At 38.2% G+C, this 20,930-nt stretch overlaps 1 protein-coding gene across 2 annotated transcripts; it reads right to left on the reverse strand.

The window, feature by feature from the left end:
• Window positions 1-15: 15 nt before the first annotated feature.
• On the reverse strand, window positions 16-20,814 carry LOC118275836 (zinc finger FYVE domain-containing protein 26 homolog). 2 transcript variants are annotated; one of them, XM_050695613.1, is made up of 16 exons: window positions 20,643-20,814; window positions 19,360-19,443; window positions 17,631-19,281; window positions 17,248-17,351; window positions 7,632-9,344; window positions 7,452-7,550; window positions 6,293-7,377; window positions 6,004-6,138; window positions 5,120-5,256; window positions 4,387-4,802; window positions 3,765-4,235; window positions 3,209-3,437; window positions 2,485-2,785; window positions 2,169-2,303; window positions 1,705-1,831; window positions 16-1,097 (listed from the first exon to the last, which is right to left on the reverse strand). In XM_050695613.1, the coding sequence occupies exons 2-16, from the start codon at window positions 19,423-19,425 to the stop codon at window positions 930-932; spliced, it is 6,837 nt and encodes a 2,278-aa protein (XP_050551570.1). In that variant the 5' UTR covers window positions 19,426-19,443; window positions 20,643-20,814; the 3' UTR covers window positions 16-929. The 2 variants fall into 2 exon arrangements, with proteins under 2 accessions (XP_050551570.1, XP_050551568.1); XM_050695611.1 differs by having other exon boundaries at window positions 17,248-17,369.
• Window positions 20,815-20,930: the final 116 nt, after the last annotated feature.

Consider the following 20,930-nt stretch of genomic DNA (forward strand, 5'->3'; position numbering starts at 1 on the left):
TTGAAAAACTAGGAATTATTATAAAGATCTTTATTTTTATAGAATAATATGATTTGAAGATTATGAGTTACAATTACAATGATATCACAATATGAGACCAATACATTCTGCAGTTAATACACACAAAATATTTTTTTAACATAATGATAATTTACTCATATCACTTTCTGTATCAAAATATATTGCAATAGTTTTGTGAATAATGCATGCAATATAATGAACACCATCAGAAATAATACTGGATTTCAAAGTTGGTAGCCATGAAAAAATAAATAATTTATGATTAAATTTAAAAATATACATATTCAAGTATCACATATGAACACGCCAGGCAGTTATTGCACCAAGTTACATGAGTAAATAAATAAATATATTTTTCTTTTTTTATTAAACTATGCTGATCTTTATCAATAATGTCAAAAGCTTACAATCCATTCTGCCTTATTTTATATCAACCAGTATCACATAAAGCCATTTAACATTATAATCCATAGCCTAGTAATAAAGTTTCCCATACACAATGTTTATTATATGGCTCCTTATTCAATATGTAAGCACCTGATTATACCCTACTGTGTGATAATTTCCACTACAAATAGTGAATTTTAATAACAAACTAACATTTTTAAATTATTGTAGAATTAGCTTAATTTACAAATGAATTATGTTCAATTAGAAAACATTCAATTTCGAAATAAAATTGACTTACATTTGTATGATAAATGAGAATATTGTCATTTGGTACTATTTACAATTTTTATCAAGATTTATGATTGCTCCAAAGCGCACACGTTCTATTATAGGCATAAAAAAAGCGCTACACTTTCATAGTCACACAGTATAAAAAATAGTCAAACAGCCACCTTGCTCTGGCTTTAGAGCTGTCAAAAAGTTTACACATAATCTATGGTCAAAAAAAATCCTGCTCTTTATAGGACATTCTTAGAAGTAAGTCTTTTGAGACAAGCATTCCTGACTTGGTCATTGCCGAGCCTCTCAGCTTCCTGCAGCACACGGCGAAGATCGTTCGTGCGGTCATTGCGTGCTGCGAGAATGTAGGCGCTACTTACATTGCGACACACTAAGTAACAGGATATCTGGGAACAAAATGAAATGATGTTAAGAATTTGAAAAAGATATTAGATAGCAATATAATATTGGGATGTATATAATATAAATATTGCCAATCGCATTTCCCACACGCAGGAGTAGGCACAGGGTAGATTTTAGTTAGTAAGAGTCTGACATTCCCTCTCGCCGGGAGGGAGAAGTTGAATGATTTTCCCAAATAAAAAAAAAAACTACATGAGGCTAACAACACCACTGGTAAAAAATTAGTGCTATATTTAATACCTAAACTTTTTCTTCACCCTTTCCCTTAAAAGGTGTCGGTATTCTATTTATTGCGAACTTTCGTGAACAAAAATGAACGAATGAAATGAAGATAAATGAATAGGTTTTGATATGAAATAAAATAAAACCTTATTTCAAGTAATTCTATTAGTAAATCAATAAAACCTACGGCCGAAGATTAAACGAAACTTCGGATTCGAGAACCGGAGTAGGTCCTCAGTTTTGCCTTAACCCTTAGTGTGCCGGGAGCGCAGATCTACGCGAGACACAATGTGTTTTCCATTGTGTCTCATATACCAGCAGTCTAGAGGTTAAGCATCTCTTTAGAGTTAGTACATAAACTATTCTCACCTTGATAGTGACACTGTGTATGTCGGCAATGAGGATCTCTGCCTGTTCATCGTAGAGCTGCCCCCTCGCCTCGCACCGCGTCACCACCGCACTCACTCCCGACTCCAACACTTGATCACTCATTAGACTGAAACATATACAATTTGAAGTTACGGCATTGTTTGTACAACAGACGTTTTGAAGGGAGAGACAAAGTGGGTCGGGCGGTAAACGAGCAAACTCGTTACTCGCGATGATGAGCAATCGACGACGTCCATGAACGCCAGAGGAGATACAAGAGTTACCGTCACCGGCATTGAGGGGAAGGAGGGGATTGTGCGAAACACAACGTAAACGCAATTTCAAGCCGGTTATCTAAGCTAAGAGGATGTAGTTAAATATTTATAAAAATAATAAAAATGTGTTCTCTGTATACTGTCTGTGATTAGGTGTGACAATATAATGTAATAATATGTTTATATTACCTAGCTGCAGTCTCTTTAGATGCCCGTACACATTTGGCTAATGTTTTAACTTCCATGAATCTATCCGAATGTACCAGGAACTTCGCCACGTGAATATAGATGTTCATCGAGTCCAGTTTATGTTCCGTTATGATCCTGGAAAATATGGATTACTTATCAATAATAATAAGAAAAAAAAATCATGTGTCAGATAACTGTATAACAGGCATAGAAATATGACTAACAGGACTTAAAGCGATCTTAACGCCATCTAGGGAGCCCCAAAACGAAGCCCTAAGCAAAAATTATTTTACATGTGACCAATAAAAGTACTTACTTGATAGCTAATTCGAATCCAACTTCAATGGTAGGTCCACTGGCGAGAACAACGGCTACAAGTCTTATTTTGTCTGTAGTAGACCCAAATAAGGTGAGAGGTCGGACATCTGCTGTTTCATTCTCCTTCCTAGCATTCTGTATGGGTATAGCTTCGTTCAATACTTTGTCAGTGAGCCGTCCACTCGCTTCACACGATGCGAGGTACTTTGCAAGCTCCATCTGTCGCGTTATTGTGGTCATTAGATTGTCTATCGTTGCTTTGTCTAGGTTGAAGTGAAACGATCTGGAGTCACTTGTTTCTGGAAATTAATGGTGGAAGCATAAATTAGTATAACAATACTATTTTCGAAAAAGAGTTATATAAAGTAGTATGGGTTGTGCTGGACATTTACTATGTTTTTGTTTAAGGCTAAAACCAACACATATGTAGCTACATAACTATAACTTAGTACTCTTTTGATATTTAACTTGTTAAACATTAAACAGATTTTTTTGATTTCATAAACAGCCCGTGGCTCTCCACTCCAGAACTATTTGGGGTCTCCTTTACATGAAAGGGGTTTGCCATAATCTCCACGCCCGGCAGGCAGGTTGGTATTTTTTTCAGATCTTTATGGTACCCGTAGGAAGAATAGGAGTGGTGTCAAATATATTTAACGCTGTCCTAAGTCCTCAATACACGACAAGAAATGGATTTGTAGTAATAATAGAGTTGTACTTACTAGTGGGTGCAGGAACACAGTGAGACAGATGACTTAGGGCTGCGGAGAGGTGATGTTGCCTGGCATGTAGGGCGGAGTAGAGGCGCGCGGGAGTAGGCGCGGGGCGCGCGTACAGCAGCGCGCACGTGGCGGCCGCGCGCGCGTGTTGCCCGCTGCCGCACTGTACGCCGTACAGAGCTTCTAGTCGCTTCGACATTTCTAACGTGCGGCAGATGTGCATTATGTATTCCTGGGTAAAAATAACAAGTAGCATTCAAGAATTGTACCTACGATTACTTTGCGCACTTTTGCGCAATAGATTGCGCAGAGTTTACGCAAAAAATTGTACCGTTTAAAACTTGTATTTAAAATTGCGTGCTTTATTTTGCGGTATACTAATTTTAAGATCACAAGTTGCGATTCAATATATTTACGATCCTTCCATTTAGTTTCGGTTTATTTCACATATGTATTATTTAAAAACGACACTAATTTCTGATGGCATAGAATAAGGCAAACTACACATATATTAAAGTACTTAAAGATAATTAATAAGACATAATAAACACTAACTCACCGACCACATATCCAGCGTACTATCAATATCCGACATCGCCTTCAAAAGGTCATTAACCTTGTCTTTCTTCAAGCAATCCATGTACACAGACTCAGTAAAGGTCTCCTTATCGACGAGATTGTCATAGCAGTACTTGATCACCTCACTCAAATTGCTATGTTTCATATAAAAAGCTATATTTGCAGTATGGGAGCCATAGTTTGTTAGGTAGTATACGCATTCTTTATAGAAGAATGGATCCAGTCTTTTGTGTTGATGGTCTATCTTCGGTTCTGTATGGTTATTGTTCCTTCGTAAAAGACCTTGGGCAAGGCTCTTCTTAGGCTGGACGGTAGCAGTTTGGAAGTCACTGTAGTCTCCCTGCTTGATCTTCCTTACACTGGCCAATGTATGCATTATGTTTAAAGCTGGTTCGCTTAGTTGAATCTTCTTTTTGTTCGTGTTCATTGTTGTTAGTTTCTCGTTGGTTGACTGGAAATGTAGTCATATTAATTTAATTTTAGTAATCAATGTAAGAACTTATTGATTTCAACTTTATTACAAATAAGATAGGGTTGACATTACATTAAAAGAAGCCAGAATAGAAGGTGTAAATTAGGATGAAATATAAAATTCTAAATACCTTAATAGTCTCAGCTTTGTTCAGCAATTGTTGGTTGACGGGATAGTTCATGTCTTCCAGCATGCATATGATTTCGTTCAGTAGCGGCGGGTTGGACCGCGGCCGTCCGTCCGACTGCACGCTCGACATAGAACTAGTGCGCTCCGAATACCTCATACTATGCAACCTTCTATTAATAAACTGAGATTCCGAAGCCTCTTTACCAATCTCACAGTCTTCTGTAACTTCTGCGCAAACGTTTAATGCGCTTTTAAAGCAATGCGCAAACTTCTCTCTGGCTTGCTTGAAGCAGCCTGCTTTCAAGCACGCTTTGCCCCAAGCTGCAAGCACGCTGTTTCTTGGTAGACCTGACTTTGTTGCTATTTCTAATGCTAGCTCCCATTTTTCAGCTTCTAGAAGCGATCTTACTATTTGACCTGTGGAAAAAAAAAGTATACTTTAATAACTCTGCGATAAAAGAGGTTTGCGATAAATTAGAAACACACAAAGGTTAGTTCTTAAATATTTCATTTTTCCAATTAATAAGTACTTTTTAAATAATCAATGTTGATTTGCTACTTTATCACAAAACAAATAACATAATAATTAATATAATATGTCTCACGAAAGTTACAATAAAATTTACATTTAAAATGTATTACAAAACACACTCATGGCAAAAATACACAATCAAAAGAGTTATTTCGACAATTTCTATCGACGAAAGTTAAGTAAAGTTGCTGTGTATACTGACTAGGATGCGCGCCGTGGTGCGGCACGAGGTGTTGCGCCTGGTGCGTGACGAGCGTGGCCATGGCGTCCGCGTGCGCCAGGCAGCGCGCCGCGTGCAGCGCGCCCGTCTCCGCCACCACCAGTCTACCGCCGCCCGCACTATAACAGTAATATTATACAAATTCAAACAGCTTTTTCTTTAATTGGGACAAGCCCGCCACAACCTCCCATACCGCTGCAACTCCTGTAAGCCAGGATCTACAGTAGATACAAACATGAAAACACCGGAACACTGAAGTCCGGTGCGTCCCAGGGAAATGAATGACTGTCTTGGATCCCGCAACGAAACAAATCAGAAGATGTTATTAGAGGAGAAGAAAAAGAAATTAAATTCAAACAGCTTCACAACACTAACACCACTCGTATATGATATGAGATCCATGTCATGCACAAAAATATACTACAAGGCAGGGTGTAGGTACCAAATCGTCGAACTACCTAGCGGGTTTACCGGCGCTCCGGCTCGAAAAGCAGGAGTAGGAACGGGGTGGTTTTTAGTCAGTAAGAGCCTGAGTCCCGCTTCGCTCAAGGCGAGAAGTCATTCGATGATTTCCCCCCCTCAAAAAAAGGTACCAAATCGTAGTATTTGGTGAGGACCTGGCGAGGGTGGCCTGGTGATCTTTATCTCAGTTCTTCTCCGTGTTTAAATCAAATACAGTCTAACTTTCATAATATGAAATGGTTAGATCCAGATCAGGATATCGAATACTCAATACACCAAACGTTTAAATTCTTGAATCTTCAAAATATCGATCATTTGTTTGGTTAAGCGTTCAAAGCACACACGCAATAAGCAGTGGATCGTTGGTCCAGATGCTAGATATTATAATGTGCTAGTATACTTACACAGATTCCTGTGGAGTCCTTGAGTAGAGTTCTGCAGCGGCGAGTAGTAGGGAGCGTCGCGCGCGCACCAGTAGACGCGCGTCGCCACCGCGAGACAACTCACGCGCAACTTCATCGCTACGGTCTAGGAGGAACCTGGAAACAAAACATAAGAGTTAAAGCAACTGTCACGATTTACTATTGTATTTAAATTAAAATTAATGAAAAAAGTAAATATCACAAAGAGAAACTACTCAATACTACATTGGTCTACCTTAATTTAAGTCCTTAATATAAAACACACACTCACCTCGGATAATCCAAATTGATAGAATGCATCTTCATGATAGACAAACACAATGTGACATTAGGCGTGAACTCGTAACCAAACTCAGTTCTGACAGCGTCGTTCCTGTTCGCGTTGGTGGACAAACACCAGTCCATGCATGTTACTCCACTACCCGCCGAGTCAGAGTTACTGCTTAACATCATATCATGTTCCGAATTAGCCTTCTTATGCATCGTCTGGGTGTAACAGTCATCACACACTCGGAACTTCACCCCGCTCGGGTACGTAGGCACTTGCATCCTATGCCGGGAGCACGCGTGGCACACCAGTCTACCGCATCTCCTGCAATGATGTCTCCGAATGATCATGGAAAACATCGAGGTCCGGCAGAGCATACATCGGTCCGTCGAATAGTCCTCGGTCCACTGCTCCTTGCTGGGCACCTGCTCCGGCATCGTAAACGGCATATTCGCAGCCTCAATGTTAATAGAATCTATCGACTGCAACAAAGAGTCGTCTGATGGCTTCGGTGGCGCTGGACACACGTTCCTCGGATTTTTCATATCTAAAGCCTTCTCCGCATAAAATCTCAACAGCGCATCCACAGCATTCTTCGATATAACTAAACTTTCAATCGATTTTATATTGTAGTACAGATTGTCGCCACTCGGGTCCTTTTTCAGACTCGGTGAGATCTTATTTATAATGTTGGCGAGGACATCTAGCTTAGCGTTCATTAGGAACTGCTCGATCATCAGTAGAGGGGTCTCAATGAGATCCCAGAACAGATGTCGCCAATTCGGATCGATTTCAAGCATAATTTGCAGACCGATTTTGATGTTCTCAAACGACTTCCAATCGAATGAATTCTCTGATATGAAGTCTACGCAAACTTGGAGTATTTCTACGTTTCGGACTTTGGACATTTCGTCTTGAATGAGGTCCATTGCCTGTGACGTCGGGAGCCTTAGAAGAAGTTGGTGTACCAGGTCCGGTGTTGCCTGATTTGTATATTCGAACATTTGTCGCAGGAGATTCATAACGATCAAGTTCTTCATGTTCTCTGATACTTCGTGAGCGTCTGCCCATTCTAGGCACAGTTTAAACTGGAATTAGAACATTAACTTAGTAATTTTTGGTTACAAAAAGATTATTAATAGAGAAAATGTTAAGTGTTTACCTGTTGACTATCCATAAGAACTTCGATTACACTCTCCGGGTTTTCTATTGATTTTTCGTAAATGGTATACCAGTGACTGGCTCCCATTATAGCAGCAATCTGTAATAACATGTGATGAGCATTCATTAAAACACCGATAGTAAGGAAACATTTGAAATGAATTTAGGATGAACACTATACCTGGTCGTACAAAGGTATTTTGATAATCCAATCAGAGCATCGCTCATGTAACCCATCATCTAGAAGGTCTTGGTTAAGCAGGAACCGCAGGTAGTCTAAAACTTCCAGAGCCCCATCCGCTGGCCAGACGCTTAAGTTGTTCAAAATAAGGTCCACTTTCAACTCAGGGCACTTTAGATGCTGGCAATACTTCCAATTGTTTGGAATTTTCGGATTTGTTGCCAGTTTGAACAGAATCAAGTCCCTCAAATTGGATAAATTGGCACTACACATTAACTGACGCTCTGACAACGAGTCTATTATGTTCAGACATTTTAAAATCTTCCCAGCTTCAAGTAATTGTGGCATGAACAAGAACAGCTTGTCTAAGTCGACGGTAGTATGAAGAGATGCCAAGTATTTGTTGTTGCCGTATAAATCTTTCGTGCAGTTGAACCTTTCTAGCTCCATGTAATTGTTCAAGCATTTTGTCCGCGCGTCCATACTCTGTTGCAAGCTGTTCTCGTTCGGAGATGTATGGATCTTCTTGATAATGTGCGCTAGGACCCAATTGTGTAGCACTACGTAAGTGAGGCACTGTGGATCCGGAGCTCGAGGCAAAGGAGCGAAGTTGGTAACGGGATCTAAGAATAAATTTTCTTCTGGGTTCTTGAAATCGTACACGACGTGGAGAAGACTGTTAAAGTTGACCTCACTGGCTTCTTTTGGAGGTCCAGCCAACGTGATTGAAGGACAAAAGTTCAGTATGAGCTTCGGTATAAGATTTACGTTTAGCTTCTTGCAAATGGGCTCCAGGTTTGTGACTGGGATTTCTTTGTTGTTGATCATGTGACCGAAAATGTCATGGAGTTGCCGTTCGAGTACTGCGAAGTATGGCACGTCAGAGCCGCTGTCTACGGAACGATTGTCTTCCTGTTCTAATTGAGAAACCGTTTTGCAGTACATGTAACACATCCGTAGATACGGGATGCGCGCCTTCTTACTTCCTTGTCGAGACACCTCACTTATGTTGCACAAATCCTTGTCAGATGCTGCCACGACATTCATATAAATCTGATGATATTTCTGCAATAAGTTGGGGTCAATCTCCACGGTCTCGTTCGGAGTGACTACATCAATCAAGTCCTCACAGGACTGCCTCAGCTCTTTGGCCAGTTGATTCAATTTGCAGAAATCTTTATGTTTGATTGGTATTCTACAATCAGTTATCAACTCACAGATATTGTCGATGAAGTTGAAAGACTTCTCTGTGTTCCCAAAAATCTCGAAGGTAACGCTAGCGATGTCTTCTACGAAGCGAATGTAATTTGTTTTCTTAACAGCTGCTATGTCGGTGGAGTTCCTTACTTCGGCTAGTTTTCTCTCTACAACGTTTATTAGTCCGTATGTGATCTCCCTATTGAGGCCACTGCTTAGTAAAATGTCCACGGCGTTTATAAAAGGAGCATTTTGATGGTTGTACAGTTGCAAGTGTGGGTGTCTAGCGCCCAGTTCTATAATGTCAAAGGAATTCGGAGCTCTGTTCGAGGCCAAAAAGCCTTCTACAAGTCCCATAACTTCAGTCGAAACTACAGATAAAGCTGACAGTTCTTTGGTAGCGTAACGAGTGTCATCTCTATAGTAAATTATATTTTTAATCTTCGCTATTAGGTTCCGCAGTTGCTCCGTAAATGTTACTTCTGTAGCTATTTCGGAGTCAGCCAAGTCGAACATCTGTAAAACAATGAATAAATTCGCATTACATACTCATATTACATGAAAGTATTCGATTTTATTCATGCATGAGAACAAAACAGGTAAACATTAGACCTACAAATAAACAGAACCATAGAATATTCAAGATTATCAACCTTTTTACTAGAATGAGCATATAATGCCATTAAATAAAAAAAAGCTGCAATGTCAAACGGACGTTTAGAACGTCACGCGTCAAGAACTTGTTATTGTTTGCAAACGAGCATTATTGCAATAATAATAATATTATAAGAATATGTATTGGTTCATATCTTTATGGCTATGTAACGTAATAAGTATAAGAGCTTTCATACTCCAAGATACGTACAATGTTTTGCTAAAAGACGACAAGGATTATAAGGTGGATCTTATAATAACTGATGATGATTATGAAATGATCGACGAAAAACACTTAAAAGAATTTAAATTAGACAAAGAAAAAGAGAAGTTTAAGGAACTGGATGAGTATGATATTGATATAAATTGTTTTATAGCGCAGATGTTTGAAATAGTAGCAATACTTTAGGGAGGTATCCACAAAGGGATCTTAAGAGGATTTTATATTTACGAGCTCCGTTTAGAGTTTAGAGATACATTTTTGATGACTTCAGAGAAATGCCTGACTTTGGAATAGGTTCAGATTTTGCCCAATTGAGTAATCGAAATAAACATAAGTTATATAATAAATGTAAATCGTTTACATATAAATATGATAGGACGTTACGAATTCTAGAAGGCATTAATTGATAGACAAGTGTCGCAATAGTCAAACTGGGTCAGATATTATTAGAAGTATTATGAAGTATAGTCCATTGATCTTATCATTGACGGATAGCGTAGGGCCTAAATTAATTTAGGGTCAAGAAACTAGAAGCATAACTTTTCTCAGTTCTACATTTTGGAAGCAAACTAAGATATTCTCAACAACCTCTTTTTTTTAATCATTCAATGACTTCTCGCGCCTTGGGCGAAGCGGGAGGGTGTGTCAGACTCATACTGACTAAAAACCACCCCGCTCCTACTCCTGCTTTTCGAGTCGGAACCCCGGTGAACCCGCTAGGTAGTCAGTAGCTCCGGTTCTCAACAACCTACGACTCCATTGCTGGATTATAGGCCTCGGCTACACGAGAAGGTTGGAGATCGAAGTTCAGTTCATATATTATTTACTAGCTTCCGCCCGCGACTCTATCCGCGCGGATGTCGATCTTCGTGTGGATAATTTCTCAAATTAAATTTAATTTCTCCATTTTGAGTAACTCTGACAATGACTTCTTATAAATATCTATTGGACCCAAATACGGCTAGGCCCATAATAATTAAAGAGATCCCTCTATTGAGCTACTGCTAACTACCGGTATTGGTCTAGAGCCAATACCGAAAATACCGGTTTTGCTTAAATGATCCGGTATTGCGACCCCTGGATTCAATATTCACGCACGATGGGTTATTAGCGTAATTCATGTATATCTTTGGTGTTTCTGTACCGATTTCTATGATAAAAAAATAGGTAATAATGTTAACATTTTTTAATTAGGGATGAATGAGAGTTTTATAAACGTAAGAGTAGACAAATATAATCAGAAAGCTCCGAACTGCTAAGCTATCGGGAGTTATACTTGTTATTGTGAGTCACCCATAAAAGATAAACATTTGCTGTCGTGGAATATTTTTTAAACAATTTTAAAGAGAACATTTCCGTCATACATGATTTCTGTATATCTTTAACCATTAAGACTGCACACGCGACGGAAGCTTAAAAAATGGAGTAAGTTCTCCTGTTTTCCCAACATTTCCCTTCACTGCTCTGCTCCTATTGATCGTAGCGTGATGAAATGTATACTATAACCTGCCCAGGAGTATGAAGAACAATTGTACCAAGTTTCGTTGAAATCTGTTGAGTGGTTTTTGCTGCGAAACAGCCGTACGAGCCTAGTCTCCAGATAATATCTGCGAAAGGGAACGAGGAGAAGAAAATGACCACGTATCCAGAACCGGTAAGTGGATATACCAGGTATATTCACAATATACCTATTGTGTCTCTTTACTTTATTCTTTCCGTTGTGCTACTTGTGTCTGTCTACTTTTAGTGCTAGACCTTCTTAGTAACTCAATGTAGGTTTGGGTTTTCTTAATGTATCACTTTTATTTTTATTCTCCTGCGACTAAGCATCTGGTCACTAGTAATATCATTAGAAGTTAAAACGGGATATTTACCATGTTTATTAGTTTTTGTGAGTTTCCGATATTTCGGCACTGTTGCAAGCGCCATTATCACGGATGAACTCAGTTCATTCTCATAATAAACATGGTAAATATCCCGTTTTAAGTTCTAATGATATTACTAGTGACCATGCAGTTTAAAAACTTATAATAACAATAATATTTTTATAACAATGTTCAGTTATTTTAATGTCAGCAATGAATAATCATTGTCTCGCGATTTAGTTAAACAACACACATTATACAGCTGTATTTTGTTTGATCAGCTGTTGCCGCGGCATCAATGACCGTCTGGCAAATATGTGCAAAATCAGACTGACTTAAGCAAAATAAAGAAAATATTTTTAACCTAAAACATTGACCAGTCAAAACATTGTTTGATACATTTGTTGCTTGTAATAAGGCCTACTTTCGTTTAGAGGGATTTTAAATATTAAAAGGCGAGCGTTGTGCCACTGATTTAATATACGACTAAAATAATTATTTTATTTTACCGTATGTCTTAATAATCACAACATTACTTAATTTTTTACATATACATTTACAAAATTAAATGTGTGTTGATTGCAGAGATCTATAACCAAAACTAATAAACGACAAATTGAAACACAAACTGAAGATGTGTACGATTACGATGAATTAGCGAATGAATACAATGACGAATCGAGCATCGAATCTCAGTCCAGCAATGCGTATCACATGAGTAAAGCAGGTAAGTTCCACGCTCTCTAATCAATGAACAATTGCAATAACTAATTACACGTGATTGTTCAAGAATTTAGTTTAATAAACAACAAAATGGCAATGCAAATATGTATTGTTTTTGATGTTACGATAAATCGGAACAACAAATAATAATCTGCAACGTCTATGCAACATCACACTTTTTATCCCCGAAGGGGTAGGCAGAGGTGCGAGATTGACGGCACGTAATTCCGCTATACAATGTACACCCACTTTTCACCAAAAGTCCCATGTAATAGGGGTGAGCCTATTGCCATATACTGGGCACAATTCCAGACTCCGTGCTGAGATATTTTCGAAATACCGAAAAAAGGCCAGTATTACTTTGCCCGACCCGGAAATCGAATCCGAATCCCCTTGTCCAGCAGTCGTACTTGCGACTACTCAACCAACGAGGCAGACGTATAATAATTTTAGTCCTGTATTGTCGCCAAAACATGCCTGGTTCTTTTTTAAACACTGTTCTCGGTATAATATGGTAATCTGATAAAGGTGAAAAAATACAATTAATGTTTATCACAAAATGGGGAGAAAATGTAGAACACTCTAAAAATATTAGAGAACTAGCTTCTGCTAGTGCCTTTGCCGAGGTTCCTGTAGGATATAAAGTAGCCTATGTGTTATTCCACACCAGCATTGAGCATTTGAGCAAGCGTGGTGATTAATGCTCATACCTCCGTGTAAGAAGAGACCTATCAGCAGTGGTCACCACCTAACCACCTTATAGGCTGTTGATGTCATAACAATATGTGTTATTTCAGACCATAATTAATAGCCCTCGTTCCAAATTGAATCTCGATCCGTTTAGTCGTTTTGACGTGATTGAGTAAAAACATACACATAAACTCTCGCAATTACATATTAACTAGTAAGAAGTAAGATGTATCTTTTTGGGACCTCTTACTAGTTAAAGATAGGAATTAATATTACTATGAATTTCGTTTTCCTTTTCCAGTGACCACAATATCACAATACGGGATTTGGGAAGAAGTTATGAGATTATTGTCGTTCAGTAGTGATTCTACAAACTGCACCTATGTGGACGGTGTTGGGTTGATTGCAATGAAGTGCGTGTTAGAAGAGTATCGCAACCACCGCTTTACGCTTAGAGACGTGATGGCCAGGTTTTGGAGGATCTTCCTTATATGGTTTCTTGTGTATTTAGCTGTGGCTATACCTTTGTGGTGCACTAGAGGTAAATATAACTTAATAATTTGACGTTATATTGCACCGTTCGAAGGGCTTTTCACCACGTTAAGCTGCATCCACGCTAGGAGAGCCGAGCACGAGCCGAACACAATTCGTCTAGTGTGGACCAACTTACAAGCCTCGAACGAGCGCGCTGCGAGCATTTCGTTCGTGCTCGGCTGCGTTCCGCCTGTTGTCGGTTTTTGACGAACACAAAGGGATTTGCTTCGCGCTCGCGCAAAGGGATGTGCGTTGGTTCGTTGTACGTCCACACTTGACGCCGCGAACGACAAAGTCGAGAACGGCTCCGCTTGTGCTTCGCTCGTGCTCGGTTCGTCTAGCGTAGACGCAGCTTTAGGTTGTGTATGAGCCTCGTCTATAATACGATGGCTCATTGGGGTTCGGGATTATACCAAACTGTGCTACCATTGAGTTATTTCCGAAATCAATCGGTTGTATTAAAAATATGAATGTACATGTTTTCAGAGAACATTTAGGTACATACATTTTCACATTTGCGATAAGGTCTTTTAAATAGTCAACAGCTAACAACAGGAAAATTGTTGGTAGTTTTATCTGTATTAAGTATGGAGTCAATAAGTATTGTTATGTATGAGGCCTATCAGAATGTTACTTACTCAAAGTAGGCCAAGGGCTAATTAAGAACTTTTAGACGCCTTTGTACAATTGGAAATCTAAACTAACCCTAGAGGAATCTTCCGGAGTAGGCCTATTAGATGATCCAGTGCCTCTTATAGGTGTTGAAGTTGGCCACTGGTGAAGTTTTAGTGAGGTAAAAATTCCAACCTTCCTAGTCTTTTTTCCTCAGAAAGTTAGGCGCGTTTTGAAGGGCCGCCTGTCGTAAAAAAAGCATAACTTTTTCAGTAATCAATGAAATAGTAATAGACTACAGCAATTTACGTGTATTCTTATAGAGGGGCTACCGAGCAGACAGGTCATTAGTCTTTTGCCTAGATAAAAGGAGGTTTAGGAGTCTGACACTCCCTCTCGCCTCGCCCAAGGCGGGAGAAGTCACTGGATGACACCCCCCCCCCCCAAATCCTAATAAATACCCAGTTAATAGTCTGTTTTCTTCTTTATGTATAAGTAGAGCAGAACTATTATTATTAATCTAGGAACATTACATTGTAGCGAAAACAAGCGATAACCTGTGTGTTTACAATGCGCACGTATGTCGTTGTACCGTATAATTAATTAATTAAATAAACCAGCTTACAGTAATTGCGTAAACTAAACATAAACACATAACTCATGTAATGTTCTGTGAATAGGTTTGTTGTTTTCTTTCTTAGTTGTTTTTTTTAGTTTGATTGCCTAGCCTGAGAGGAAATTATGATTCAGATTTAAAGAGCGTTCCTGTGTAGAGATTTTTTGTAACTAATACATAAGTTACTTGGGAGTCTGGTAAACTAACCGGTGTAGCTGTTGACAAGGGATTTTGTACCCTTCTGCCTAAGCCATAGCGAATAGTGTTCCATTAATAGTTGTGTTGGACAATTTTCTATTGTTGTTTAGTTCAAGTTGGTTCCATTAATCGCAAATGTATCGCGTATTTTTATACGAGAACAATTATCGCAATAATTTTAGTGTTTTAAATGAAACGACGATTTGAAAAATTCAAAACGGTTTGTGTACAAAACCGTCCAGACTGTTTTATCTTTCGGCCTATTTCACGCAAGGTACATTCACCTATACCGATAGTGTTCACACATAATTCTCTCTCAAACAAAAAGTATTTATATCAACAACTATCACGATAAAAACTGGTAAATTCACATGTAGAATCTACTGGCAATTAACACGTGTATGTAATTTTCATCTCTATTTCCTTTGTATTAAGGTTGTAATTTGATAGACAGGGAACATCACCTATCGTACCTATTTATAGGAAGTAGCAAGGTCAGAGCAGTAACTAAATAAACAACAAAAGTAAACAAAGTCAAGGCTTAGCATTTTCTTCTTTAATTCATACTTAAAGTACTGCATACTTGTCTAGGGAAAACGCCCTTACATAATTAAATATAAAGTTTAATTTCGTTTGGCAACTGATACCATAATTTCATGTTGTCGGAAGACAGATACTTGATACATGGATTTGCACGTGATGAGAGATAAAGCTGGGGTTTTGTGAATAAAATGAAATCGATATTAGCACATTACACTTCATTAAAGGTAATTCACAAATGATTCACAATTGTAATGTTTCATTGTTTGACGTAACGGGGGCGGAACTGTATAATGTAGGACAATGAGACTGTTGAAAACCCTAGAGCTTTGATCACTTTTTTAAAAGACATTGCTCCACACTAGGATTTTCTCCTGTATCGTGGGTGCGTTTACAAACATACAAGTTCACATACACATGACACCCAGACCCGAAATCCGAATCGAATCCGCTACACGTTGCGAGGCAGCCGGTTGCCCTGCCACCACGCCAACCGTGCAGTCAATTAAGACCACACACTTCGTCTCTTCGCAAGCACATCTCGCAAGGAGAACAGGCAACCCAATAAAGGCCAGGTCGCAAAAAGCCGCTGGATGCAGCTTAGAACAAAAACTGCTTGTTGCGCTTACACAACCAAGTGGTTGTCGAAGACCAGGGTAACTGCCTAGCGGGTTACCGGGGCTCCGGCTCGAAAAGCAGGAGTAGGAACGGGGTGGTTTTTAGCCAGTAAGAGTCTGACACTCCCTCTCTCAAAGCTAGAGAAGTCATTGGATGATTATCCCCCCTAAAAAAGGGGGTAACCAACGTGTTTGTTTTGCCACCTTAACTCCATTTGGTATCCTTAGACACAGACCTACTGGACGTGTGATCATAGTGTCTTAGTGTCATAAAGTTAATGTGAAATATACTCCTGTATAAGTTTTTAAAATGACATGGTCACTAACACTAATATTAGAACTTGAGACGGGATATTTACTTTGTTTTTCTATTTTAATGAGTTTCTATATTTCGACAATGTTGCACCATAATCATAATGATGATTATATTAAAATAGAAAAACATGGTAAATATCCCGTTTCTACCAATTCTAGTACTTCTGTATAATCAATATATTCTCTCAGGCTGGTGTTGTTGCTGTCTCTGTTGCAAGTTCTTCAAGCCGCGGCAGACAATAGAGGAAGCTAAGCAATACGTAGTGCTGTACCCGCCCGGGATATTTAAAACTAAAACTGGGGAGATATTGTACGAGCCTACTGAACGGGAGAAGGAATGTTACGAAGAGTTCCAACATTTCATTAAAATATTGTAGACTTTATTTTGTGTTATTTTATTTTGTAGTAATAGTATAATGTAAGGAACAGAATATAATAAAGTTAGTTATGGTACCCGCCAATGAAGTTTGGGCAACAGCGTTCTCTATTTTCGATGACTTAACTGCGATCGTCACCTCAACTATGCGAGGGATCTTCGCCCGTTTTCCCGTGGTATAAAAAGTATATCACCCAAGTCAGCCTATGCCCTGTCTGTATACCAAAATTCATCAAAGTCCGTTCAGTAGTTTCAGCGTGACTGACGGACAAACAGACATCCAAGCAAACAAACTTTCACATTTCCTATCATTTTTTGCTTTCCTCCTAATTTACGGAGAGCGATGCAAGACCATAATAACATTGCATTAGTTTCTTTGTTTTTTGTTCGAGTTTACACGATCAACTCGTTATGCACATTTAAATAATCGACTAAATAAATTACAAAACCACTTACCTCTAATATCTGATTAGCTTTGGAGAAGTCATTATGGTAGAGCGCGAGCGCCACGAGGCTGGTCGGTTTGGCCAGCATTATCGATATAAAGTCGATCCCATTGCCTTTTTTAGATGGATACGCTGAAATAAATAAGAAGCTGATTACAATTATCAAGTGTTCCAAGCTGTTTGTCAGGGACTAAGGGGTTAATGAAGGCCTTATATTGTGCATGACCCTATGAGGCCACCAAATCGCTTAGCAATTAAACAAGTGAAAATTACTCGACTTGGCGTGGACACTTTCGTCCCTTAATTTGTCAGAAGTTTCCATATCGCTCAGCAACACAAAAAGAAAATTTATTTGATGAGGCTTTTGAGAAAATAATGCAAATCTACACTCACTTTCATCAGACACGGTCGAAGCAAACATAACTTGTTCCACATCGTGTTTGGAGCTGGTATTCTTCCGTCTAGTCTTTGGTTTCTTCCTGAACACTTTGAGGTCCAGCTCTCGAGCCTCGTCGTCGCTGCTCTCGTCAACTTCCACGTAATCTAAACACAGCTTCAAAGGCAAGGGGCTCATGTCCGGAGACAATGTCGACACCAACTGCAGCTTCCAAATAGAATGGTTCACCACTTTCACTAACTTCTTAAGCCTCATAAACACCTCCTGCTCATCATCGACTTGAAACTTCTCTTCTAAAGTCTCCAAACATAATTTCAAAGTATTCAGCACTAGTTGAGTGGTGTACGAGTTGCACATGAACCCTGCATTACTACTGTTGATGTTCTTCGAGGTCGATGTCTGTTTCTTTGCGTAGAAGTACGAACAATCCGAGTGAGCGCCGCAAGGGTAGTCCTGACTGTGCTCATGACACGAGAAATACTCATATCTCAAGAAGAGACACGAGAAAATGTTCTCTATTACTTCTATGCAGCTCTGTAAAGGTTGAATCGATAGCACTAGGCGTTTGAGTTCATCCAGGGAAGACTCAGTACTTTGAGACTCATCTACTCCTTCAGAGGAGTTGACTATCGTGTCAATTATTTTCGTTATAGCACAGTAACTATTATACGTCATCACATCCCAATTGGAACTAGATTTCTCTTGATTCTTGTTGCTAGTTTTATTTTTCAAAGTTTTCAACTCTGCTATAAAGTCATTGTTTGTATTTAAAAGTCTCGAAACTTTATACCTATCTACTTTGGACAGCCTACATACTTGAGATATCACGGCTAGAGCACTCTGTGCCAACACTTGACTAAATATAGAAGTGGTCATTATTTTACAATTGTTTTCTAAACAAAACTTTATTATTGTCAGTTCCCTCTTTACTTCGGTGATGTAGAATTGAAGGTGGTCGTCACAAGTGGTGTATGTGTCGAGGATAGAGAATATGTTTGTCAGTTGATGCACTAGGGAGGTGAGGTCGAAGGTTTCAGCACTGTTAGTGAGATCAATGAGCACCATTATCAGAATCTGTTTAGTAAAGTTATTGATTTTGAATGTCACATTCTTCATGTCGTGGACCTGTTGTTTGTACACCTGGGCAGCCTTCAGCAACCAGTGTGTCCTGTCCTGGTAGCAAAGCTCCAGCATATACTCTGGTGTCAGCTTGAATTCCTTCTGAGGCTCATTTCTTTGCATCAGATCCGAGGTTATGGACAAAAGTTCTGGCTTCTCATGTGGTATGAGACTCAGTAGGATTTGCTTTCTGAACTGTCTGAAATGTTCTTCAGATATAGGCTGTAGTATGTGGTTCACAAACTGAGGCATGTAACCTTCATTCCATCTAACTAAAGAGATTAATGTGATGAGTCTGTCTATAGAATTGGTCTCAGTCAGCTCATATTTCAAGATGTCTAAATATAGTGCTTGTATTTTGTTCAAGTTTGCATCGTCTTTCAAAGCATTCTGCTGTATGTAGGACAGAATGGTTGTGGTGGTAACAGGGTTGTTCTTTAAATTAAGTTTTAAAAACTCTATTGTTTCACTACTAAATTGTTTACATGGTTTCGATTCTTCTATGTCATAGTAAAGCTGTATGATTTCCTAAAAAAGAACAAAATATTTATAGTAAACCATTTTCAACCTTAAAATTTATAGTTTTAAGTTCTAATTACAACTTACATCATATATTTCTCCTGTGAGTTGATCAAGGAGTTTCAATATGTATGTCAGTTCTTCTTCCTTCATTTTGGAGTATTATTTTTTCTGCAACAAGTATATAACAAAGGTGAATATTTCTAACCAGACATGTGGCCTAGTTAGATAAGTATTTTGACTATCAAAACTTTCAAAATGCCTGCATAATATTTCAAATTATTGGCCAATAAATCAACAACACATTACACACTATAAAACAATATATAGGAAGACAAAATCTTAACACATTTTAGCTTAAATAAACAATACATATAGGTAAATATTTGTAACTTATATAACAGTTTGATATAGGCCTAAACTACCTTGTCAAAGTAAACAAATAATTATTCTGTTATCTATGCTTGTGAACTGTGGGTCGTGAGTCAATGACACTATTAATTTAATTGTTGCTATGGGGTAGACATTATAATGCATTTACTATTATGAAGGTAGTTTATAAGTATTTAGTTTTTATAGTGTATTGAGTAGTGTAAGTGGTTATTTGTACCATTCTATTCAATTAAATAAATAAGGTTGGGAGTTATTTGACAATGCCTGGTGTCTATTAGTGTTGGAATAGTAATCATAAAAGCAGGAAGGAAGTAAGGAGGTTTGTATACTTATTTTTAATAGATATGCATACATTACACATGCCTGTCTCCTATGGGTGTAGGCAGAGACTATGGAACGCCAATTGTGAATTTAATGGATGGAATTTTTAGGGTAAACTAGGTTCGATATTACAGCAAATTTATTATTACATAAGGTAAAGTAATATGTAGATAATATTTATGTATGACTCAGGATTCCAGGAAGTTATTATTTACACAGTTATAGATTAAAATTCTATTGAAACCAATCAAGGGTATCAATGAATAGAATTCGTTGATAGTTTACACTTCCTTATTAGCTGGTACTGTAACATTATCCCTACCTGCTTATGGCCTTAAATTACAAAACAAAGAAAGTTACTTTTTCTAGTGATATAATTTTTATCCAAGTTTATGATGATTAATACGTACCATTAAATTACCGTACACATTAAATTAGAAGACAATAGGACTTTAATTCTATTTTCCCAATAAGAAAATTGATTGCAAATAGATAGATTCTGATTCAGAAGAATTTTCGCATTCTATTGAACTAAACGTTTCGAAACTATTACACAGATTTTTTTATCGAACAATGAAGTAGAAATAGCTTCTGGGTTAGTAACATTGTGTAAATAAACATAAGTAATCAAACATAACAATAACAATTAAACTTACTTGATGTAAACAAACTGACTGTGTTATCCAGGTAAAACCATTATTAAACAAAGTCTTCACTGAGAAACTAACTAGAACATTGTTTGCTTATTAAAATAAAACTCCATAACAGTCGAGTTATCTCAATCTCTGAAAATAAAACCAACAATCCAACACAAAGTACAGCAATTTTGTGACATTTGGTTGACGTTTCTTTACGTCAATAACGTCATAGGGATGTGCTAACATGAACAATTTAGGTTTTTAGTCGAATAAACGATGGTAAGCACTGATTCTACCACAGATAAT

This window comes from Spodoptera frugiperda, chromosome 8, assembly GCF_023101765.2.
Source record: "Spodoptera frugiperda isolate SF20-4 chromosome 8, AGI-APGP_CSIRO_Sfru_2.0, whole genome shotgun sequence".
NCBI lineage: Eukaryota > Metazoa > Arthropoda > Insecta > Lepidoptera > Noctuidae > Spodoptera > Spodoptera frugiperda.